We start from the raw sequence: 26,562 nt of genomic DNA on the forward strand, positions 1-26,562 counted from the left end.
CAGGTGGCGGCGACGGTGGTGGAGCATTTGACGGAGGCAGTGGCGGAGGAGCTGCCAGACTACGGCTCTCTGTGAGTGGTGAAGCAATGAAGACGACGGCGAAGGGTGGGAGATGATCGGCGAAGAACCACTGGCAGAGTCCAGCCGAGAGATGAGGTGCTGGTGAAGTATAGTAGGGCCTGTCAGTAAAACGGAGGGTATACTTCGTACTGGAAATTTTGGGAGGACATTTTGAGGTTAACATGAGTAAAGCGAGTCAGAGTATATACTCCAGCCGAGAATGTGCTCATCGCGAGTAAAAGGGTGAGGGATGTTGCTCAAAACAAAGAACGTTCTCCGATTTCGTGTGAACAAAACTAGAGGAGCTTCTCACAACCGGAAAATATTGAAGCGAGATCTGTAGCATTCTTCGGGCTGAGTAAGTTCTGTTAAGTTTTACCTACATTTTGGCAATGATGGCAGAATTCATAATGCTTAGGAGGCAAAAAAAGAAATATATAGCCCAACGAAGTGCTGAATTGAGGAGCTGTAGAAGTTTATATCGCTTTGACAATAACAACATCATCTGCGGACGACCTCTTAAAAGAAGTGAAAATTGAAACATTTTTATTGCTATTTAGTAGACCCAAGTTTTCAGGCTGACGTACGAGAACATTTAGCTGTAGACCTACACCAAACAACCGTGTCGCTGCCCCGCTTGTCGACACTCCAGCTCCATGTGGCGAGTATTTATTGCGACCTCTGTTGATTTGCCACTTTGTGTTGCAACGCACTTGCTCCTAAACTGAATATGGCAGTCAGTTTTGTATCATTATAGCAGTGTAGTACATTCGCAACTGTCCAGAAGTTTCGAGATTTTCTTTAGAGATTGTTTCAGTGGATATTGTTTGTTCACTTCCTTGCTGCATTTAAATCCGTTCTTTCGTTGCCTTAGGGAATGAACGGCTCTATTACGTTAAAAACAGCCCTTTCCCGAAATTCTTCCCCAACCAAATCTCCGTATAATGTTTATTCAGATCATTGTCAGTATGCACGTACATCCTCCATCTGGGGCGTAGAAATGATGATTTTCATCACGGCACGGGTTCTGAGTCCCAGCTTGTCAGTGGAGTAGGTGTGGTACTGTACCTCCAAGCAGAACAGCGTGCTGGTGTACGTAGCGTGGAAATGATTTGCGAGCCTTAGCACCATGGCACCACATGTCTTATGGGAGGGACAGCTCTCCGGTCAAACTGGGGACCCAGACATCACACGGAACTCATTATGATGCAGCTTTATGCTTTAATTGGCAACGTCGTTGTCAAGTAACAGTGATAACCAAGGACCATACTACAAGGAGTACAGGGAGTACTGATTGTTCTGCATTGTATCTGGCAGTATGGAAACTTTCCATCGTTGATGGGTTATTGGGAATGCAGTGGTAGATTAATCAGGAAAAAATTGTCTCATACCCGATTCTGAAGGCTCCATTCTCATCACAACATGTACCTGACACATATGCATCGAATCGTTGTACGGAACACTGACCTTAGGACAAAGTTTTACGGCCAACAATTTCTGTATGGTAATTTCCACTGCCAAACGAGAGACCCGCACCAACCACTCACGAAACGAGACCGAGCGAATGCTTCAGAGTCAAGTAAACAAACATTTGTATGCAATACTGAAGCGTCATTTTGTCAAGTTTTACGTCAGCAGACATGTACTTCTGCACGTCATGCATACAAGTGTGAGATGGTGGGCTGCGCACTGCCGGATGTAAGGGGAAACATTATAAAAATGCCACAACTGATAAGGGTATAATGAGTAAAGCAAAACACGTATTGAGAAATAAAAACACATGTTTGGTATTTGCAAAGACGGATTTGAAATAGTTTAAGTCATCGTATCGCGCTGTCCTTAGCCGTTGGATTAAGTGAAAGGGACTGAATAAGTGGACCTGCTTGACGGTACATTCACGTTTGTCCACTGAACTCATCTTCCTGTGTCATACAGTCTTTACGGAAAATTATCGCAGATGTCACATCACCTAATTCAGAAAGGAAACTCCCTGGCAGATCGGATCCCCGACGTTTCAAGTGACTGCACTCTCCACTGCAGAGTGAGGATTCGCCCAGGAAGCAACTCCCGAGGCCTCTGGTCACTGCAGTGCCCATCCTTCCGGGAGCGCTGGTCCCGCCGGCCGTGCAGGGGAGCTTCTGTGACGGCTGGAAGGCAGCGGCTGAGGCACTGACGGAAGTAAGGCTGTGACGGCGGCTCTCGGTTCCTGCCTGCCCAGCTCTAAGAATTTTTTTAAGGACGTCATATTCGCTATTGACTATAAAAATTGTTTTACAATTGCATTTTCGACCTTATGAGTCATTTTCAAGTGGTAATGAGGACGATTTTGCTTCAGCTCATGACAGGCATGTGTACATCTCAGCATCTAAAATCATTTATAACAAATTCGAACAAGTCATTCATATCCTTAACATAAATATCACATGTTCACTCTCTTGCAATGCATACGAAATTCTTCTTTAAAGAAAAGAGGTATTCTGCGGCAAGCGCTGCAGTTCTGCCGTTTGATGTGTCTGAAACCAGTTAAAACGATATAGCAGCACAGAACGGATTGGATGATCTGCAAGAAATAGTTACAATCGGTATCTCACTCAAGTATTCTGAAATCAAAAGTTGAAATCTCGATGCGCTAAAATGCTAAAAAGACCAATGGGTTTGCGTTTGTTTGCTGTGTTTCTATGCATCCTTTAAAGAATGAAAAAGTTCTAGGTTTTTGTCCCAGTCTCGAACACAGTACTGATCTGCCAGGAAGTTTCTAATCCACTGCAGAGTGGAAATCCGTTCTGAATACTTGTACGTTCTTGCATAAACTATACATGCTTGGTTTTTAACTTTTAACCTGGCACCTTGTGTGCTACAGGCTGCCGCTGTTGAGTGAACGCCTGCTGCGCTATCAGCCGTGGAGCCTCTCCTCTGACGACGACTTCAGTGCGCTGTGCAAGGAGCGGCAGCCAGAGGCGTCGCAAATGTTCAGTCTCGCTGACGAACTGTACGCCTTCTATCGTGTCTACTGCGTCCATGCACCGGAGTACATCAATGCATTCTACGAAGATGACGTCAAGATTGTAGGTAAGTTTAATACTGGGACCCGGCCACTTCACGGTTATGCGCTGACAACTGTTCAGTTGTTCGAGGAATGAGATTCAAATATCCTTCTGAATGTGTAGTTTTAGCTCTTGCGTGATTTTGCATGCCACGCAAGATAATCTCTGGTGCTCTTTCCAAAGTCAGTGTTTAGATTCCTCGGCAACTCTCCGTCTCGATCTATGACAAGCTAACTACTTAACTTCGATGTATTATTTACTTCTTCATTATGGAAGGACTAAAAAAAGACTACATACACAAAATTTTGGATTGTTTACAGAAGATTAAAAAGAACAAATTGTATGTGACACAAATGCCACAGGTGTGATGTTTTAGAGACGTTACTGAATTGCCAGCTGGGCGCTAACACACTCGAAACAAGTGGGCGTCTCACAAATAATGTTTGCAGCCTCAGGCTAACAGGCAACCACCTCACCTGGGGTGTCTGCCAGTGTCTGGTACACTGAACAACTCGTCTCCCTCCCGTAGGAGGCACGCAACACCTCTAAAACAGGGCCCATCCCACAGCACTTTGAACTCCGTCTCTGAACGCCAGTGCAGACAAGACCTTCATATATGTGCGACACGTGCCTCATTGAAAAAAGTGTTCCTTCTTATCTTCTATAAACGCTCTAAAATTCTGTACACGTAGTTTTTTCCAGGCCTAGTCTAAGGCTTTTTAAAAATGGCGAATGGTCTCTGCAACATAACGGCTACAGACAAGCTAATTTTCTGTCAATACTGTAACTGGTGTAGTGATCTAAATTTCTCGTGTGTGATCCTAGCACGATACTGTTCGTATTTACTAATTTTCTTTGACGAACAGTATTTCGATTTGTAACTGAACAGTTAATTGTATGACGTACACTGTTAATATTATCCTTAGAAGTGTTAATACTATGAACTGTAGTAGGGCTGAGGAAACACGGCTATCGCACCTGTCTGCTAAACAACTCTATTTGTTCGAATCACTATATTTTTAAAATTTATTATTTTATTCTCGTTGTTGGACTTTATCTCTTACTCGATCATCTATCTATCGTGCACCAGACATGAAACGAGTTGTAATCGTTTAATTCTCTCTTTGTACCTGCCTGATAGCTACTTGTTCGGTAGGGAGTAACTCCATTTAAATGAGAGGAAGGGAGGACAGTGGGCTTGTGCTCTCTCAGCGGAAAAATTATTTATGCCTGCCGTTATCACTCTTGACCGCTTCAGGCAATCGAACTTGCAGGGTTTCAATTGATAGTAAGCCGACTAATTAAGAAACTAAGGTGGTCGAAAAGGGTTACAACAGATAAGGAAGTAAGTTATCATAAGAATATCCGTATAGTAGAACCAGGAACTGTAATACTGAGAAGAAAGGCGTTTCCAAAATTTCGGCTGTCGCCGATAATTTACTGCAGACACTCATACGAATAATACTGGCACATAAAAGGAAATACGCATTGTTAGCAAGTTACCAAACAAGCAGACTCTTATCCCATCAGTTGCTAGACTGAGCTGCACTCTGCAGCATGTCTATAATCATGACTGAAACTGTTATGGACACCGAGAACAAACGTGTGAGCTGTAGTTGATGTTTCAATTCCTCACGAGTGGCGACAAGATATTAAAGAATGAGCAGCGACAAGACCTTACAGGGTTGTGGACAACTAGCCGTTTGTCTGGAAGCTAACTTTAAGCCCGACATTGAAGATATCTTCAGGGGAAAGTTCTCGTGAAAATCCAGAGAGATCGGAGAGGACGTGGCAGTTGGGTCAAGATGGGGGGCGGGGGGGGGGGGGGGGAGGGAAAGAAGAAAAGAAGAAACTGGTGCGAATCTCTTCTGAGCACGTGGCGATGTTCGAAATGGTTTGCACCATCCAGCAGGCTGCTACAACGGCCCTGTCTGAAAGAGTTGCCCTCGCCACTATTAAAACCGTGGCGCTTCTCTGCCGGCTTCTTTACGCATCACTGTCCAGCAGAACTAGATGCTTGCCCACAACAGACCAACGTGTCGAGAACTGAGCCCTGATCTGTTGTCGCTGCCATTGTGTAAAATCATCTAAATCGCAAATCCAAGCCTACAGATGTCACAAATACTTCCTGTGTGACGATTATCTGACCCAGTATCGCCGGCCGGTGTGGCCGTGCGGTTCTAGGCGCTTCAGTCTGGAACCGCGTGACCGCTACGGTCGCAGGTTCGAATCCTGCCTCGGGCATGGATGTGTGTGATGTCCTTAGGTTAGATAGGTTTAAGTAGTTCTAGGGGACTGATGACCATAGATGTTAAGTCCCATAGTGCTCAGAGCCATTTGAACCTTTTTTGACCCAGTATCGCAGAACCACCTGGCCTATCCCAATTACAAACAAGACCAGTCCAAGTTGCAAATTTTTATTTTTTATTCATTCGATGATTTGTTTCGGACCGAGACCCATTTTCAAATCACCATTACATAGTCGAAAATGGCATTTCCGAAGATGTCAAAAACGTGCAATGAACATTTACAGTGCATAGAGATAACTCACCGAATGAACAAAAACTTGGAACGGTTTTTCGTTCACTGGTTACCAGAAGTTGCTGACCCAAACTACTGCAGCATACTGGAACCTCCCATGTTAACTGTGCCCAAATGTACAATCCTTGCACAACTGCATCATCTACACAGCCTCAACTCGAATAATCTAATAAATATAAAGTAAACGCATTATTGACGACGCTAAACTTACATTCCGCATCCCAACAACTACATGCATTGCATCCTCACCATCAAAGATATTGAGTTCAGATCCACAGTTTTCTACACCGTCAGTCGAGCTCACAGTTTTTTGTGTCGCATCCCTAACATGAAAGACATCCAGTTTTTCCACAACATTCACTCTCTTTCAACTCTCGTCCAACAGATGACGATAACAGCCACAGTCACCTTCCACTTTTAACATCCAAGTCACCTGCTCCAAAAAGCAATCCAACTTTATCTTCAGCCACACCAAAACATCAGCTTAAAACCTATACCTAACCTTGTTTCGCCACATAAAACATCAAGACAAAGCAGCAGCATAGCATTCCATCCATATGTCTGTTCCCTTAGCTCCAACGAGATCTTCATCACTCACATGTTATCTCAATGCTACAACTATACTTTAATGAAAATTGTTACAGTTTCGTAACACAGTCCCAGTCACTATACACTCTACAAAGCACAGATAATTGCTACAACATACAATCAGATGGTACTGCCAATGGGTGCTTGTGAGATATCCTGATACCAGCACCTCATTCTGCAGATCAGAAACCCAGGGATTGGTGATACACATGAACAAAAACACTGCCACATTTTCCATAAACTGAACAATCTATTGAAAAAGGATTCATTCTCCTCTCATCCACAACAACCACACGTTACCAAACAACCTCAACAAGGCAGACTCAGTGCTTCATATCTTAAAGATATACTCATTGTATCTAATGACTGCTCGACAATTTGGTACATACAGTGTCACACAAATACGACCACCATATCTCTTGGTCCCAGTTTAAAATACCTGTCTATAACGCCACAAAACGAATTAAATATAGCATTTAGAACACAAGACTATAAAGTGAGTGTGTGGGTTGGTGCTATTCTGTCATTCTGCGCAACAGATTAATCTGAGATGTACCCTTTACCCTTTGGCACCTGCAAGATGCAATTTCCACCCCCACACTACTACAGAAGTCAGACGGACACTCCTAAAGTACTAAAGAGAAATGCCTGAATAACTTTCAGCAACAAATACCTTCTGGAGTCGTCCACTGTAAGGAAATGACACAAAAATTCACAAAATGTCTTACGTAACTAGTGGGATACTTGGGTACTGGAGTAGTGCTAGTTAGTGTAAGATAAACATGGAAGTAACGAAAATTATCATTTATTTTACAAAAATTCTGAGAAATCACAATAGCACTTTTAGTTATAAATTGAACACGTTATTTGCGGGTTCTTTTCAGAATGTGAAGTTACCTCTTATGGATAGGATTCGCTAATGAAATTTCTATACAAAGTTTAAGATTGTTATTGACTTGGCAGAATGGCTGAGAGCCGCACCTACTCAACTTGAATAATTATCGGTTAGAATGTTGCTAGGTACAGTCGAGGCTGTCACGTGTGATATGCAGTGAAGGGTACTGTTGTGGATGAAATGTGGGGGTCGCAAGAGCTGTAGCTGTGATGACTGCTGTCTGCGCCACTCGCTGCCAACAAATAAGATAACTCTCGTTCTATCTGGATTGACCATCGCCAATCAAACTCTCCCTACGCCTTGATGAAGTCAAGGACTCCTATTCGCCCCTAGTCTATTGGCGTGGTACACCGGTCACATAACCAGTCCACCACGATGCCACTCAAAAATTCGCTCGCAGGCGTTTAACTATTACTCAGTCCATTCACATCGCACAATAAGTGTGGCGGCCAACACAGTGAACAACGCTTAATCGCAAGGACTCAATATACAGTTGCACTTCGATTCGCTCTCGACAGAGGTACTCTCCCAGTGAAGTACTGAGGAGAGACTTGTTCATCGCTCTTTGAGTACATGCACGAGCGCACACGCTCTCGTTACGTGTTCTCGCTCCAAGAGCGACAACGGAACGGCCCCTCTGCACGCCAGACGTGAAGGGGTATATCTTTCGATCTCTTCCATTACTCCTTCAGCTCAAGGCGTCAGAAATATCGTCTGCCAATCAGCATTGCTCTTCTAAAACGGGAGAATGACATTTTGTTTAAGGTGACCAATCCGGAAATCTGTAGTATCGGTGTTTGGCGTTTGCTGTCTCCCTGTGAAAATCTCTGAAACTGCGTTCTATATGTAAAGAATGTGTAGGCTAACCGCTCCCACACAATGTAGCGGAATTTGCTTTTAAGCGGAACACGGGGTCGTCCTTTCACTCGGGCTAACGCTGTCTGCTCTACAGGCGGTCACTGGCCGACGTAGATAGCTTGGGACCGGCCTCCTGGGGTGCAGTTGCCTCTCTCGAGCTAAAAGCTCCTGTGACCGTCGAGTCTGGTATGTATGTGTGTACGCCAGCCTCGAGTGTTTCAACCACAGTGCGCACTTGCGATTTATTAGTTATTTGCATATCGTTTACATGAATTCATCTAATACTGACTTTATCTTATCGAGTTTGGGCTCGAATGAAGCGTCTTGATGTACAGAATATGATTGTGAGGGCGGAATATGTAACCAATGAAGGAGACCACGACGTCTTACAATTTCAGGAAATTCTTATGAGAGGCTGCTCATGACTCCATTACTTTCGACCTCATTAAGAAACTCTTATTTCCTACTAGCTCTAGTCAAGTTGTGTGATATCATACTGTATGCAAGTTTATATCCCACGGGTCACCTATGATTTAAGGGTAGTGTCTTTGTATACTAATCAAAACGTCATGGGACCCAGGATCAAACCTCGCTACTGCTTAAATTTAGGATAAAAATCATCAGTAATGATGGATGGGCGGATAGAGCTTCAAGGCACTTTCTTCCCCTGCTCCTAAAACCCTGAAGAGTCAGCAGTGCTCAAAGGCATGAGAATGCAGAAGGTAATCGGAACCACTGGTATCTGTCCACAGGACATGTGGCCTATAATTGAAAAGTGGTATGATGACTGCTCCATTGGCGAAATATTCCGCAATAGTCGCACATTCGGATCTCTGGCAAGTGCCAGGTGTCCCAATGAATTATGTTTACTGTATAGCTCCTTGTCTGGCACACCATGCTTCTTTTGTTACTGTAAATCTCACTCAACAGCATATCTCCATCTGCCTCGATAACTTCACCTCTTGGTGTAGCCTCTGCTACATCAAAATCACTTATGTTAAAAACCCAAGGAATTATTACAATAAACACCACCAATCATTTCTCTCTCCCTAACTTCCACCATGGCACACATAAACATGACTGTGTGGTGGTACCCTCTTCAAAGGTAAGCTGGTTCGAATCCAGGTGATGGAAGAAATTTGCATTGCTGGTATTTCCCCAGTAATGGGAGCGGGAATTGAAGGATAAAGTTTCTCATCACCAGTCCTAGTGTCAGTGTTGTACATTACATTACCTCTCCTCAGTGTAACATGATACACTGATGAGGCCTGTGACACTGTTGAAGGTGACACATGTGGTGTCGACGATACTCGCCTGCAGCAAATCGTCAATCGACCACCGCTGTACACCTAAGCAGCATCTCCACCGCCTATGAGAAAGAAGTAGTAAGCCACTCCTCCTGTAGCTTCGAGGCGCCACACACGACAAGTATTTCCAGCCAGTGCCTGGTACGAGTTCTGCCAGAGTCCAGCCTGACTTCTGTTCCGTCTACGAGGGTATCAACAGTTCCATGACGACTGCAGAGAAGCGACGAATTTCTGCCTTCAGAGTGCAGTGTCGGCGTAACGTCACTCAGTCAAGCCTAGGCCAAGCATCCACGTACAGAGAGTCGAGGGCCAACAACAGACACATATTTGGCACAGTTGTAGTAAACGTTCAGTGCTCATCATGTGCAGACTTGCACTGTAATGCCGCTCAGTGTTTTCAGCAGCTCCTGTGTATTTGGACCCCAATTAATACCACACGTGCTCACCCAGCCACAGCCACGACGAGCTAAAGATAAGTGTATTGCTTTCCAAACAATAAGGCGTTCTGATCATTGACTGTTTCATCTATCTACTTGTAAATTTAATAAAAGCATGAGACAACAACATGTGTGTCAGATGTGGATGTTAAGCTCTTAACGCATCCATTACAGTCATGTACACTTGAAACGTCCCCTTTGAACAATTATACTTGACCGTGCTTAACCTGACACACAATATTTTGTTAGCGCAACGCAATCTGACTTTCAAAAATCCCTACAAAAGAATGGCCCTGACTAACATTAAACTATACCTTTCACAAATCACTTACCTCACAAAAATCTTCGCTGCTCAAGCTACTGCAATACAGCGAGCGCCACTACTGCCAGCTAAATAAAAGATTCAAACTATGGAAGGCACTAACTACTGATAGGGATAGTTAGCAAATGAAAGATATTAGTAGAGAACAAACAATGTATTTACCTTGATATCATAATATATAAATATAGCAGTTCATGACAAATTTCAAAACTCCGCCATCTCTCTCCCCACATCCACCACTGCTGGCGGCTCACCTCCAACTGCCCAACGCTACGCGCTGTTCACAGCCAGCTGCCTAACACTACAATGGCGAGTATTACAACAATGCAAAGCAGCCACAGACTGCACACAGCACAGCCAGTGATTTTCATACAGAGGTGGCGTTACCAATAAAAAAACCTAAACAGCCTACTTACATAAAGAAAACATAAACAGCCTACTTACATAGCCCCCATGCTCCCCACAAAAAATTTTACAAATTGGATTGGGCAGTGGCCAATACAGATTTAAAAAATTTTTTCATAATTACAATAACAAAGAAATCAAATGCACACACTTATTGATACTATGTTGGTCAAAAGCTCAAATTTTCTCACAGTCCATAAAGACAGTCCTCATCATTCGTCACAGTAAAATTGCAGTGTTTTTCTCAAAGTCTGAGCAGTAGAAGAAAATGCACACGGAAGTAGTGGATTTCCATGCAGTCTTGAAGAAGTAGTGTTGTCCTTCCAACGGAAAGACAGTGCTGACTCTCGACATGCAGATAAGTAATGGGTCACAACAGAGCAAACCCACAGCAGAGTCATTCGAAGTTTTGAGGAGTATTGGTAGGTCATCACAGAGCAGACCCATTGTAGTCCTGGTAGAGATTACGGTATTGGTGGACCACCAGAGGTGCAGACCCACTGCAGTCCTTGTAGAAATAATGGTATTGATGGATCATCAAAGATGTAGACCCACTGTAGTCCTTGTAGAGATAGCCAGCAGTATTCTGTTGTGACTGTGTAGGTGCACAATCACCATTGAAGAGTCTTGCGGATAATATAGCAAGTCCATAACCACCACTTGTGCACTCACAAAGTTTTTGGAATTGTCCTTAGAACCAGCAATGCCGTTATCCAGTCCCTTGCTGAATTATTAACACACGTGCAAACACTAACAGTCCCTACTTCTCACATATTGTCCATATACTATGACCAACAGAAACGTGTGCAGTAAAATGGAACTTAATTTGAAGAACTTGTGTCTATACAATTATAAATTTACAACATGAAAATACAATTACAAAGGTACAAAATACATCATTAAAGAACATAATAGTACAGATAACATTTGTAGTAATAGGGGCTTTACAAAAGAATAGAAATAACATATACATCAGTGTTACAGGAATTATGACATGAGTACATACATAAAAGATCAGAATAACTTTCGAAACATCAACTTCACACATGAGCATTTAAACAGAATAAATAATGTCTAACATCTTTACAAAGTAAATAACATATTATTAATGCCAATTATATTTGAGGATAACAGTATTCCTCATCATAGTGAATGTAGCTTAATATTAAAAGAAGAAAAAATTCTATGAAACTACACAGAGACAGGAAGAAAACAACTACACAAGGGTACACAAACACATAGTGGGATAACACAAAAAGAAAGGACAGGGTTTGTTTCCAGTGTAACATTTGGTACTGCAGTATTTTGTGAACAAAACCTTTGTTGTTCTTGGAGATCTCCCTTCGTTCATCATTATTCCCAAAAAGTCCAGTCTGTACCTCTTTTCTGTATTCTAACCATATTTCTTTCAAAATAAATATGGCTCATTGTACAATACTCATTTAGGCCCAAATCGTTTTCAGATAACTTTCAAAGCATTCTTTCCCTATTCTCCGTAGTCAGTTTCTTATATAGTCTACCCCCTCTTAAGCTAACTTAAATCTACTGAGCTCAGATGCTAAATTAAGGGACGAGGCAATGCAGCAGCACAAAACGAGTAACACAAACAGCAATGACCAAAAAAATGGAAAATTGCAAAGCAAGCTACAGTAAATCTAAATCAACAGAAAAAATGCAAAATTACAACTAATATGAGCCAATGTGCAGCAACAAGAAAAGCTTAACAGAGTAATACAAAGTTAAATTTAGCAGCAATATGCCTGGCAAACAGCAGTAACTTATACCTAAACATGACATAGTTCAAGCAGAAAAAATATTACAGTAAAAACAACAATGCAGATAAGGGAAATATATATTCACATCTTAATGTCTATGTAATTAAAGTGGTGCACCACAACAACTTATTGTAAAAGAAATATTACCATGTACTTGAAAAGAAAATTATGTGTTACTGTTACTAGTTCCTTCTCATTGTTCTTTCCTTTCCAAGTGCTCCTTTTTTAAAGAATGTGGATCATAAAATAATTATTTAATAGATCTGTTGACAGAAAGTGTTCACATTAGCAAATGCATTTCATTTTATAAAAGCAATGCTGCAACACAGCTGGAAACCAGATATCAAATGAAATAAGCAACTATGAAAAGCAAAGTATAAAAATATCATTCAGTAGTCATGTGACATTTCATAAGTTAGTAGAAACTCTCTCAACTCTCGTAGAAAGACGCTTGTCATAATCAGGTGTGCAGATGTAAAAATATTTCTCGTCATTTCATTAGGCATTTCAGTAAATATCGTAAATTAAGAGCTAGTGTAATCATATGTTTTCAAGTTCGACCGTGTCGTTTTTGCGATGCTTTCTACAAAGGAATGTCAGAAGCGAGGTTAATGGCGTCCCCTTTTTTTTCTACCTGTGCCGCTGAAAAGGGCTCGCAATAATGGCTTTTCCTCCAGGCAACTGGCACACCTGGCCGCTCGCAACGCATTACGTCACGGTCACTTACCTTTCTTACCGACATATTTACGACAGCAGTTTCCGCTACAGTGACAGTCTCGTATAAACATTTCACAGGTCGAAAATTTGCGTAACAAATGTGTAGAAACAAAATCTTGTAAATATAACAGCGTCCAAAAAAAAAAATTCGTCAGCATTGTGATACAGTCACACATTTACACACATTTCATAACTCTTAAAGTACAATTCTTGGTTTCCAACATACTTCTTATTCCTCATATATGGTAGCATCATCTTATTGATCATAAACATATCTCAACAGCATAATACACATTGTCGTCGTAATAATATCATAACACCTCAGTCAAATCTCAAAAATGTCGTAGTTTTCTGCAATAATTCCAAACCTAAAGAAAATTCTCTGCTCATGTCAAAAGTGTCATCTGCCTCAAACGTACTTTAAAAATCATGATCTCATACCAAATACATCATTCAAAGCTCTCATAGTATCACAATGGGTCCGAAAAACTATGAAGAGTTCACACAGTACAGACAAAATACAATTTCGTAAGTGTGAAGTAATCCAACTCTGTAATTGCGTAAACATATGTCACTGATGTAATAAAAAAAGTTTATCTCTCAGTTACATGATCAGATAGCTGTGTAATTTGTGTGTTAGAGAAATATGGTACCGATGTGTAAAATTGTATAAGCAAATACCATATTAGCTACTTGTGGTTGCCACACACATGGTACACAAAGTAAGTGTGTACCCCCCTGAGGATTAATGTAATTAACCCTCAGGTGTTACAGATTACAGCAATGGAATGAAATGTATCACGGAAAACTTTCTTTGTAATTCAAAAATCTTTAAAAATAAATGTTTTAAGTACAAAATTAATCACTCAAATACGTGTACTGTAGCGCTAAATGTGCGTCTTGTTGCAACATAATCTGTGTGGAAGTGTCGTAGTTATCGTCCTCCGAAAGCTAAGTTCTGCAGAAGTCAATGTACTTACCTCATAATACACAAAAGTGAAATGCTTTGCGTATAAATGTCTTAGTTATTACGCTTATTGCCGTGATGAGGAAAGTACTGTGCTGTAACGTATTATCGTGCTACAGAAAAGGCAGTCTCATTGTAGCTATACCACAAAAGCTATTACTAAAACATGTTTTACTTTCCAGAAGAATTCAGAGAAACTGTGCAGATATAAAACAGAAACACTGCAAAAGCAACATTGTAAATTGTCACTCATTAGTAGCATCGTGATAAAATCGTGTAGCTGTCAGATAAACTAACCACTGTGTCGTCTGGTATCTCACAGAAAGTACATTAAACCCAGAATGTATTTTCAAGTAAACCAAAATGTTGCATTAAAATCTCATTAGCAGTAGCAGTATGGGTCCTAAGTACGTAAGCCTGATAGTCGTTACGTAATCGTGCAACTAACAAGCAAGAATGTACAAATACAACACTGTGTCATCTGTTCACTATAACAATGCATTCGTAATTTCTGTTTAAAAATGTTCCCTAGGTTCTAGACTGGATATTTAACTTCAAACATTGTTGCATGTTAACAGTTTCTTAAGTCTGACAAAGCATACTAGAAATGTGAAGTGAAAAGTTTTATGGCAAAGATAAAGTTAAAAAGCAGATTATCTTTCAATAAACGGTTTTACATGTGAAATGTGGTGTAAACCTTTACTCTTCCTAGTACGCAGAGTTTCAACTTCAACGCAATTATCGTGGTATACGTCGTTAAACAATACTGGAATTTTTCTTCAGGTTAGCGTCTATGTCATTTTTCTCTGAGCCAGCCGGCGCAAGCGGCCGCCTGCGGAGCGAGTCATTGTCTGTCCCTTTGTTGGCGCGCATCGTTATTGGGATTAGGAGACCTAACTTCTACAAATTCACGTTGTCGAAAGTGCCCTGCTCTGTTTGAATCCCGCCAGTTTTGATGCAATTCAGGTCTGTCGTTACGAATATATCGTCTGTCGTCATGTCGGTAGATTCCGTAGTTTCTTCCTTGTCCGTCACGTGGTGGAGAGTTTCTCCCTGAATCGTAACTGTGCGCCGAACTGTTGCGTCTGAAGTTATTCTGCCTCCCTTGATAATAATTGTCTTGGTTCCCATATTGTCTGTTTCTCTGATTGTCTCTGTGATAGTCATTACTACGGAAATGCGATCTTTCTCTGTAACTATTATTACTCTGCCAGCGGTTGTCATATGGGTGGTGTCTGTTTTGGTCACGATTTGCGTTGTAAGAATAGCCTTTTCGTGTCCAGTTATTGTTTCTGTCATCACGGAATTGTGACGTATGTGACCTGTAGTGATTGTTTTCCTGTTTTCGCATCCGGCGACTGTCTGTGTCAATTTCTAATTCTTGTAAGAGTCCCTGAAATGCTTCAATGTCGTCTTTGCAACGTCCTGCCAAAATAATATGTCGTAAATGTTCAGGCAGTTTGATTAAGCAAATGCAGATGAGTTCTGAGGGTCTGTATGGGTTTGAAAGATACTGATTCTTATGCAACATGTCTTCAAAATATTTCATAAGACTGGAAAATTCAGATTGTTCGAAACGTTTCATCATTATGATGCTATGTTTTACTCGGTCTTGTGTGGCTTGAGACCAATATGCTGAGAGGAAGGCATGGTAAAACTCTCCTTCACTGTGGCAATCGTGAATTACCGATCGCATTGTTACAGCTGGTTCATTCTCCAAGTAGCCACACATAAATTCTAATCTGTGTTCTAACGACCAGTTGGGAGGAAAACAATGCGAGAATTGATGGAGCCATGCTTGTGGATGAATGTCGTTGCCAGAATTCTTAAATGTTTTGAATTTACGTGTAGTAATGAGCAGCTTATAGTCAAAATCATCATGTCGGCGAGTCGCATATCGGTCATTGTTAGGTCGTGTCGGCCGTTCCATCTCAAAATTCGGTGCACATTGCCAATTTCTTTCATAACTTCCGAAATGCCCTGTGTTATTATTTTGTGGCTGTTCCGTATTTCTGTGTCCCTCTTCCCGTATTGGGGTGTGAGTATCCTCTGAAATACGTAATTCTTGTATTACCTGTGTCAGCTGATCTTGTACTTCCCGGATTTCTCTTTGGTGTTGTGTATTGATTTGATTTTGACTCTGTTTGAATTTTCTAATTTGTTCATACTCTTCTGTGTCAGTGAAGGCTACAGGTCTTGTGTCTTTCAGATCATCATCTACCTTTGTAGATAAGTTAGTGACCTGATCCGAAAGTTCGGCTACTTTCTCCGATAGTGTACTTATTTCTTCAGTGTGTTTTTCTGAACGAAGTTTCAGAGTATCTACTGTGTCCTTAAAGTTTTCCTGAGTTTTTGCAAGTTGCGTAACCGAATCGGTAAATGCAACTGAGTCAATTTTAGCCCACAAGGTCTCATGATTTTCATGAACAATGGTTTGCAGTTCTTTTATGGCTGCTTCGTGATTCTGTAATGCATTTTCATGCCGCGAAAAAATAGGTTGAAAATGCTCACAAATTTGTGTTTTTACGTCATTACAGACTTTTTGACATTTCGATTCAATGTTATGTAACTCAGTAGTTAAATCTTCATGTGTTTGTTCAAGTGTGGTGTCTAACTTTTGAAGATTTTGTTCCATTGTGTCTAACTGTTGCTGTGTTTGTCTCTGGTGTTGTTCCATTGTGTCTAACTTTTTAAGATTTTGTTCCACTGTGTCTAACTTTTTAAGATTTTGTCCCATTTGTTTCTGATTTTGTTCAAGTGTTGTGTCTAACTTTTGTAGCTTTTGTCCCATTTGTTGCATTAACTGTAATAACAATGCACTGGTGTCTGCAACATGTTCCTCAGTGCTTTTCGGCAGTAAATTTGCACCGGCAACATTGACATTTTGACAAGCAGAAAATGTGTCTTGACTTATTTGAGAAAACGGTGAGGACCCAAAACCTAAATCTGCAGTATTTGCAAGATTGTGTCCTGTCATTTCCGATTCCTGAGGCGAGCTGTTGCCGACCGATCGATCGATAATGCTTCCCTGTTCACTATTTGTTTCACTGTCTGCGCCATTGTTTGCCGCCCGCTCCATTTCCCTATGCACTATTACCAAATTACTACTTTGAATGTCTGTTACTTCATTACACAGTGGTGCTGATAAGCTATGCTCGTCGTCACTATTATTTCTCAGTTTACTTTGGAGCCTAGTGTTACGTTATTTACACGCCATTATTGTCACAATATTTCACACGATAACACAGAAAAGCACAATTTGAAGAGCAAAATAAAATAACATAGCAATGGAAATAATGTCTACTTAATTGCCAGCGCAGCTGCGAAATACTTGGTGCAAATCTACATGCATGCCACAACTCTTTTACTGTACAACAATGAAAAACTACAACTACAAAGGAAATTCTCTCTATGATTACGCGCTATCAATAAAAATAGCTACACCAATTACACAAACTACAAGAAAAAAATCAGAAGATTCCAGTGAGGTATCCTCGGCTAAGGGTCGACATATGAAACGTACCCCTTTGAACAATTATACATGACTGTGCTTAACCTGACACACAATATTTTGTTAGCGCAACGCAATCTGACTTTCAAAAATCCCTACAAAAGAATGGCCCTGACTAACATTAAACTATACCTTTCACAAATCACTTACCTCACAAAAATCTTCGCTGCTCAAGCTACTGCAATACAGCGAGCGCCACTACTGCCAGCTAAATAAAAGATTCAAACTATGGAAGGCACCAACTACTGATAGGGATAGTTAGCAAATGAAAGATATTAGTAGAGAACAAACAATGTATTTACCTTGATATCATCATATATAAATATAGCAGTTCATGACAAATTTCAAAACTCCGCCATCTCTCTCCCCACATCCACCACTGCTGGCGGCTCACCTCCAACTGCCCAACGCTACGCGCTGTTCACAGCCAGCTGCCTAACACTACAATGGCGAGTATTACAACAATGCAAAGCAGCCACAGACTGCACACAGCACAGCCAGTGATTTTCATACAGAGGTGGCGTTACCAATAAAAAAACCTGAACAGCCTACTTACATAAAGAAAACATAAACAGCCTACTTACACACTCAACAGATAAAACACCGAGTCACAGTTCTCTTACAATGCATGGACAGTGCCCAATTACGTGGAGGAAGATAAGCGCTTGCAGTAAAGCGGTGGACTTGCTGCTCCATTCCTCTCTGCTGACATGGGCAGAGGACTCTCCCTTTCTCGTATCTTGGAATAATCACGCATCCCCAGCTTACAACAAACTCAAATTAAGAAGACAGGAAACTCGACAATGTGGGGTTTCCCTCATTCAGCCATCCTCTGTACTTGGGTAAAACCCACTGAACGAGGCGATGCTGTGGTAAGCTGTTGGCTCCAAACTTGATTTTCGACCATATTTAGTTTCTCTGCGATGTCCCTACACAGCTTAAGGTGAATGACACGACGGTTCCTATGGATGGACGCAGCTGTCCTGCTTCCCCGTTCTTCCCAATTCTGGGTTATGCTCTAATAGCTGTTTCACCAACAGGACGTTAACCCCTGATCTTGTTTCTTCCTTCGTCTTTCCAAAAACCTTAGTGGCCCCAGTGTTACTTTCGCCAATATAGCTTGGATCTCAGCACTCTCAAAAATTTACCATTCCTTAAAGTCTTAGAACACCTTGCATTCTGTATCATATTTGCAGTCTCAGACGCAACCTTTGTCACAAATTGTAAACGTCCCATAAACGTGGGGAACAAAAGCAATTTTTCTCGCCTATCCTCTGGATACCTAGGCTTCTGGTGCGCCTATACCAACATGTCATATCCACCCTCCACTTGCCACCCTTCTGTATCCTATTCGAGCGGAACTTCAGCTGGCTGGTTCTTCCTGTTCCAGAATAGTATGCAGACACTTACTCCTCCAACCAGCTATAATCCTAGCGTCTACGTCTCTTCAATATGTAGATGACCCCGCTTCCAGCCTCCTGACCACTGTAATCCCTCCCTCATACCTCCCTCTACGCACATCAACTTGTCAATCATACTTCCCAGCCCACTCCAACACCTTGAATACATACACCCTTTCTGGCCGGCACCTGCATCATATTGTATTACCCTCGTAGTATTATCGGGAACTGACTGCCAGTGACTTGCCAGAAGCAAGAGCCTTATCTTCACCATAGCACCATCATCAACTTCAATGTACATGTGTTTATGTAGAGACGCTATGGCTTTTATTTTTTTGAAACCTATCATTTTATTCATTCTCCCTTAAAAGCTATACTGGCCTAACTTCAATAGGCTGAAGAGCAGCAAAGTGTCCGAAGCTTGCGCACCACACGATAATGTGGTGGGAGAGGAATGAATAACAAAGAAAATGGAGTGTTTACGACAAAGTCGTGCATTCGGCCTTTCACAGAACGTGCCGGTGTATAAGAATCTTTCAGAACTTATTCGTCTTACTGGGTATACATTTGCGCTCAACACGCCAATGAACTATACAGGGTGAGTCACCTAACATTACCGCTGGATATATTTCGTAAACCACATCAGATACTGACGAATCGATTCCACAGACCGAACGTGAGGAGAGGGGCTAGTGTAACTGGTTAATACAAACCATAAAAAAAATGCACGGAAGTATGTTTTTTAACACAAACCTACGTTTTTTTTTAAATGGAACCCCGTTAGTTTTGTTAGCACATCTGAACATATAAACAAATACGTAATCAGTGCCGTTTATTGCATTGTAAAATGTTAATTACATCCGGAGATATTGTAACCTAAATTTGACGCTTGAGTACCACTACTCCGCTGTTCGATCGTGTGTATCGGGAGAGCACCGAATTACGTAGGGATCCAAAGGGAACGGTGATGGGCCTTAGGTACTGAAGAGACTGGAACAGCACATTACGTCCACATGCTAACACCTTTTTATTGGTCTTTTTCACTGACGCACATGTACATTACCATGAGGGGTGAGGTACACGTACACACGTGGTTTCCGTTTTCAATTACGGAATGGAATAGAGTGCGTCCCGACATGTCAGGCCAATAGATGTTCAATGTGGTGGCCATCATTTGCTGCACACAATTGCAATCTCTGGCGTAATGAATGTCGTACACGCCGCAGTACATCTGGTGTAATGCCGCCGCAGGCTGCCACAATACGTTGTTTCATATCCTCTGGGGTTGCAAGCACATCACGGTACACATTCTCCTTTAACGTACACCACAGAAAGAAGTCCAGAGGTGTAAGATCAGGAGAACGGGCTGGCCAATTTATGCGTCCTCCACGTCCTATGAAACGCCCATCGAACATCCTGTCAAGGGTCAGCCTAGTGTTAATTGCGGTATGTGCAGGTGCACCATCATGCTGATACCACATACGTCGACGCGTTTCCAGTGGGACATTTTCGAGCAACGTTGGCAGATCATTCTGTAGAAACGCGATGTATGTTGCAGCTGTCTGGGCCCCTGCAGTGAGGTGAGGACCAATGAGGTGGTCGCCAATGATTCCGCACCATACATTTACAGTCCACGGTCGCTGTCGCTCTACCTGTCTGAGCCAGCGAGGATTGTCCACGGACCAGTAATGCATGTTCCGTAGATTCACTGCCCCGTGGTTTGTGAAACCCGCTTCATCGGTAAACAGGTAGAACTGCAACGCATTCTCTGTTAATGCCCATTGACAGAATTGCACTCGATGAGTAAAGTCATCACCATGTAATTGCTGATGTAGCGACACATGAATGGGGTGACGATGCAGTATGCGCATGACACTACTTTGACTCAGTCCACCGGCTCTCGCAATGTCCCGTGTACTCATGTGTGGGTTCATGGCAACAGCAGCTAACACACCAACTGCACCCGCTTCTCCTGTGATGGGCCTGTTACGGACCCGTTTGCGTGCTACGACCATACCTGTTGCATACAGTTGGCGGTAGATGTTTTGCAATGTGCGGCACGTTGGATGCTCTCTGTCCTGGTACCGTTCTGCATACACCCTGCAAGCTTCAGCTGCATTTCGTCGACACTCGCCATAGATGAGTATCATCTCCGCCTTTTCAGAGTTCGAATACACCATGGTCACAGTTCCTACAACACTACACTATCACAGACGTCTGGTAACACGGTGTACTACAGTTGGTCTGCGTGCGGAGACGAATGCAGAATAACAATAGCAGCAAGCGCTACATGCAGACACTGCGACAGCTAGACCAAACCACAACAGTGCACTGCAGCCACACTCGTAAACACGGTCGTCATCGTAAACATGTCCCTGCAGATGCTGCCCGCCGACCGTGGCCCGTGTTTGTTACAAGACGCAACTGAATGTCGGAGGTTTCAAGCGTCAACTTTAGGTTACAATATCTCCGGTTGTAATTAACATTTTACAATGCAACAAACGGCACTGATTACGTATTTGTTTATATGTTCAGATGTGCTAACAAAACTAACATGGGTACATTTAAAAAAACCTAGGTTTGTGTTAAAAAACATACTTCCGTGCATTTTTGTGTGGTTTGTGTTAAACAGTTACACTAGCCCCTCTCCTCACGTTCGGTCTGTGGAATCGGTTCGTCAGTATTTGATGTGGTTTACGAAATATATCCAGCGGTAACGTTAGATGACTCACCCTGTATACATTGGATGATGTGTAGCATATGAGTATCATTCTCCTTTGATTTGTACTCTGAACAGGAATAGTGCTCGAGGAAAACGACCATCAGGACTTCTCAGAATGCAGTAGGTAAAGCCGTCATCAAGCTGAAGCCTGGTTTGGTCACCACAGTGCTTCGCGAGCCACTGTCCTACTGCAGGTTGTCGTCACTCGCCGTCTTCCTACTTCTGAACTAACTTACCCAGTTAATAATTGTGGGACACAGTTAGTTATTGGGTCTCCGAACAATTCTACAGTTACAACATTTTCGATTTCCATAAATCAATGTCAGAGGTGAAAGAAGAGATAAGTGACAGAAGGAATCTCGGGAGCAATGGCTGAATCCCAAATCTCTGGAGTTGTAATCCCACATTCATCCACTCAGCAGCTGAGGCATGTATGTCCCAATTGCATTTATTGCTGCATTATTATCATTACACTAGGTACGACTGAGGCGACGTAATTACATTTTTCTGCGTGTTTTTGAATGTATGCAAACAGAGTATTAACAGTAAATCGTTCATTGTGGTAAAGGTACTTCCAAAATCGTCAGTTACTATATTTTGTTGTGCTTTTTCTCGACAATCTCGTGCTAACGAAACAAACTGGTGACAAATATGCTGCATCACTTTTTTTTACGCTGCGTGATGGGGTCACTAAGTTCACGGAGGAAAGTGAAATATCACAAAGTCGAGAATTCAGCCTGCATCCTATTTCTCTGTACAGGACGCCTATGGAGTTATATTCAAAAGAGTATATTCTATATGGACGTAGTTAGATATAAAAAAAATACGTAGCCAACGGATCAGTGTATGGACGATCACACCTTCCTCAGATATCTATGTGTCTCGCTGTCCCCCTTGCTATAAAGCAAGTAATTCTGCTTAGAAAGACTTCCTCAACACTTGTGTCAATTTTCCATTAATCTTTCAACGTTGAGCCACATGCGGCTTTATTATTCTTCATATTCAGTTACTTGTGTGGTAAGATCAAAAGTTTGTCATGACGATTTCAAAAGGTTGTTGAGGTGGTAATGTTGGGATTTCGTGGTAACCATTTTAATATGTCTTTAAATGCTGCAGAACCAAATAGAATCCGAGAATAAGTTGTTCATTAAGAAACCCACACATCTGAACAACAAAACGAGACTCAAGCTCCTTCCTTCTACAACCACACAAGATCCGTGACTGCCTTGTCATGGAGCTGAGATACTGAAAACTTCTGTTGTACAGAGAAATGGAAGTTCCCATTCATGTAAGCTTCAAAAGAATGTGGTGCTAACAGGTATTCTGATCACACAATGGCCCACATAAGGTGAGGTAGGTTCCTTTCCAACTCAGGCTGATAATGGGTACTTTCCTTAGACAAGAATACAATATTTTTCCTGAGCAAACAGTGGTATATGGCACATTTATAGGTAAACAACACTCTTGAGCGAGACATGGCAGAAGTCACCGCAACGAAGTACGGTAGGTTACAAATCGTTGCTCCACATCATTGCCAGATAATTCTGTAACAAACATGGGCCTAAATTCTTTCGTATTCATATTTTTTCAGTGTGGTAGTGCATTGTTGAAGAAGATGCTTGAAGTCCAACTGCTCTTTTGCAAATTATTTTGATTGGAGACTGCTCATCTGATTAAGAGTGGGTGACACACGTTTCCTGTCACTTTTTATTGCTTCCAATATGTGGTCTGTCTTTGAGACAGCCTGAAAATACAGGACATTTATCTCAATCAGGCATGGCTACTTTACGAGGGGGACTGAGGCAAATGGTCTCATCATACCTTACATAGTTTTTCCTATCTGCGGATGTTCATGCACCCACGAATCCTCCACTGATCTCTCCTTTACAAGATAATTGTTGGTCCATGGATTCGGAACTCAAAGACTGCAGTTCTGAAACAAAAATATAATTCTGATAACATTGTTTTTTTAACATCTTCAGTGCAGGACTATCAATAAAACCTATTTACCTCCTCATTTTTACTATGTCAAGAGCGATACAGGGACTTCTTGGACACCCTGTAGATGAAATAGACGTGCATAGTAACATGATACCTGTCTTTGTTAATACTCTTACTTTGTGTTGACATGCCGCCTTACATACTTCTGGGTAACTGAACCTGTATGATGCGGGTAAACGACGCCCAGGCTCGTCATCCAGAGAAGACTTTGGATTCAGCTGCCTGCAGTGTACGGCCACCACCTACTTGCTGTCGTTTTCTTGCAGACGAGAAGTGGCAGCTGGAGGACAGAAGCCACGATACGCTCTCCGTGGACACTGACTGCGTGCAGCTGTTGGTGAACGCCCTGGACCACCCCACGTGTCCGCTGGAAGACCTGCCACTGGAAGCCGTGAAGCAGCGCGAGCAGTGCCGCGAGCAGCTGTGGGACGACGTGGTGCAGAGGTGGCCCCACATACCCGTCACCAGCTACCTGGCCTACACACAGAGGATAAACGTCAACCTCTGTCTGCTGGCCTGGATGGTGGTCAACTCGTACGGCATTTGTCAGGACGTCCCGTTTAGTATGATACAATCTGTGCACGATGCTCGCTGCTATTTCGATAGTACTAACGATCAATCATGTCTGCAGTCGAACGCTACAGACGCCATCTGCTCTGTTTCCAGAGCTATTCTGTTGCTAAAGTGTCGCGACTTTTCCGTCATTCGGACTTCCCATTATTGTAATTTCACTAGTTTCGGATTTGGAGCATTCCGTAGTACTAACAGGGTGCTCTATCAAAAGCTAACAGAAGAAACACTGAACTACAAAAACAGTTTAAACAACGCCACCTTGAAATACAAGGATTTCAAAATTGACAGCTTGAAGCCTTTAGAAATCTCATTTATACTGATAAATATCATTTTCCGTTTATCGACTGCCGGAGTATACATGTACCTTCCCCAGTTACGCAACTTGCCTGGAAAGATACTCGTGTCCTTTCAGATCACGTGCATAGTCCAGATCCTGTGTTCTGAGGTCGTGTATCGTATGGCAGGCGTCCCTGACTTACCTACAGCAGTGCTGATAGACAGCGCCCTCACACTTCTCAGCTGTTTCTGGCTGAACTCATTCTGCTACCACATGTATGCTTGTGTTCGCCATCTCAGGCTTCCTGACCAGCTACTACCTGCTGAAGTAAGCCAGTTATTCTGTCGTGAGGTGCTGTGTGTGCTTATACCGTGGAGTATAGTATGTGTGGCAGCTGTTGCTTTGGAAAAGACGAGTAAATATTACCTGATCTACAGTCGCATAGTAGTCCTTGCAGGGATTTCAGTGTCTGTGGCATTCAACTTGGTTTGTCTCGGACTGATTGGATACATGTACCTACGTAATCGGTGCTCCATGCGGCAACTCGAAATTGTTGATGACAAGAAATTTGCCTCAAAGAAGGAATGTATTTTTATGTCAGTTAAGGCCATTATATTAAGTGGAACAGGAATTATTATTAGAATTGGGTTCCACCAGGCTCAGGGAATAGCGCAGTTAGTGTACTATATGCATCTAGTTACGATGGTGCAAGGACCAGTGCTCTTCGTCTGTTTCGTTTGCAATGGAACGACGCTCCCCATACTCAAGAACAGGATACTTCTCTGGTGGAACCCAACCAACATCCCTGCAGGTCTAGAGCTGTGTTCGGCAGCCGAGAGGAATCTGGCCAGGAGAAACAATGAACAGTCTCCCTTTTCAGAATCCTCGCTGTAGGCTCCTTCAGTATTTTTCGCAAATAACTGTGTCCACACTACACTGCATTACGCCCAGCAATAAAAATGGACTCTACCTGGTATGAGAATGTTAAATGTCATTAAATCTGATATGGTACAGCCAGTACTTCTCTTTCCTAACGTCTCCTTCATTTATAACTGTGTGCTTATTTGTGAGTGGTAGCCTCTGTCTACCTATTCTAATGCACTGAGACTACTTACTAAAATTGTTGGGAAATGCTTCGTGTATACAACAGGCTGCGTCAATCACACGGCCTGTTATATACAAGTAAAACGCATCACGTTGTCGGAGGAATTCCCATTCGTCAGTGTCATCTACCGTGGCGATGGTGCATTTCTGGATACATGTTCGTAGGACGTTTTTTCTCCGTTTTCCTTCGAGGATCTGTCTTTGCAGTTTATCGGTTGTATTAATGTATGATGTATGATATTAGTATATAACATTATGTCTGAAACAAGGAAATTTTCCATATGTGTGTGAAAGATGTACTTTTACATGATTTGTAATTCAAGTACCATGACAAGAGACATTCAGATACTTATAAAATCAAAAGAGAGGGGCCAATGACTGAAGTGGTGTGTGCATGAAAGTGTAAATGGGTTTGTTCAGCTTATTAGTGGTTCGATTACATAGAGTGGCTCAAACAGGTATAGTAATAAAGTAACACATGACTTGTTGTGTGAAATGTGGCTTGAAGTGAACGCAAAATGTCGAATGGCAGAGTTATATGAGATTAGCATTATTGGGTTTGTGAGACAAGACGGTGATTTGTTAAGCTAGAGGTTTGTAAGGGTACTATGGCAGATGTTAAAAGTTAATGTTCCATGTGCCACTCTTGAGCAAGGAAGAACATTACTTAAAGGCGTATTTACAGAAACAGTACTGTGGAAGGATAAACTTGTGCCAGTACTGTGAGTCCTGGAAAACATGTGCCATAGTAGCTTCACTAGAAGCACACAGTACGCCGAAATTGTTGTGATTCGTAATCAATAGACGATCTCCCATTTGTTTAAATAAAACCTGAGTGAGCAAAGTAAAGGAGTGTCTGTGTGAATTTAGTATCCAGCCCAACTGAAAATCCTGTGATAAATAGTACTACGTGGAGTGATTTTCGTGAATTGTGAAACTACAGGCATCATCGCGCACTTAGCAGGCACCCGCAGTGTTAACCGCGATTTCCGTACTGGACGCAGTGGAACCAGAGGCCGCAGCGCCACGAGGGAGGCAGGTGCCGGGTGCAGCCCGCC

At 42.2% G+C, this 26,562-nt stretch overlaps 1 protein-coding gene across 1 annotated transcript in view; it reads left to right on the top strand.

Annotated features, from left to right (window-relative positions):
* Positions 1-26,353, top strand: part of LOC126442694 (uncharacterized) — a 104,397-nt gene extending 78,044 nt beyond the window's left edge. Inside the window, exons 10-11 of the mRNA XM_050090743.1 lie at positions 2,921-3,129; positions 23,817-26,353. Of these exons, the coding sequence (XP_049946700.1) occupies positions 2,921-3,129; positions 23,817-25,294 (1,687 nt within the window). The 3' untranslated portion in view covers positions 25,295-26,353. The remainder of the gene's footprint in view (positions 1-2,920; positions 3,130-23,816) is intronic.
* Positions 26,354-26,562: the final 209 nt, after the last annotated feature.

Source organism: Schistocerca serialis, unplaced genomic scaffold (assembly GCF_023864345.2).
Source record: "Schistocerca serialis cubense isolate TAMUIC-IGC-003099 unplaced genomic scaffold, iqSchSeri2.2 HiC_scaffold_1401, whole genome shotgun sequence".
NCBI classification, from domain to species: domain Eukaryota; kingdom Metazoa; phylum Arthropoda; class Insecta; order Orthoptera; family Acrididae; genus Schistocerca; species Schistocerca serialis.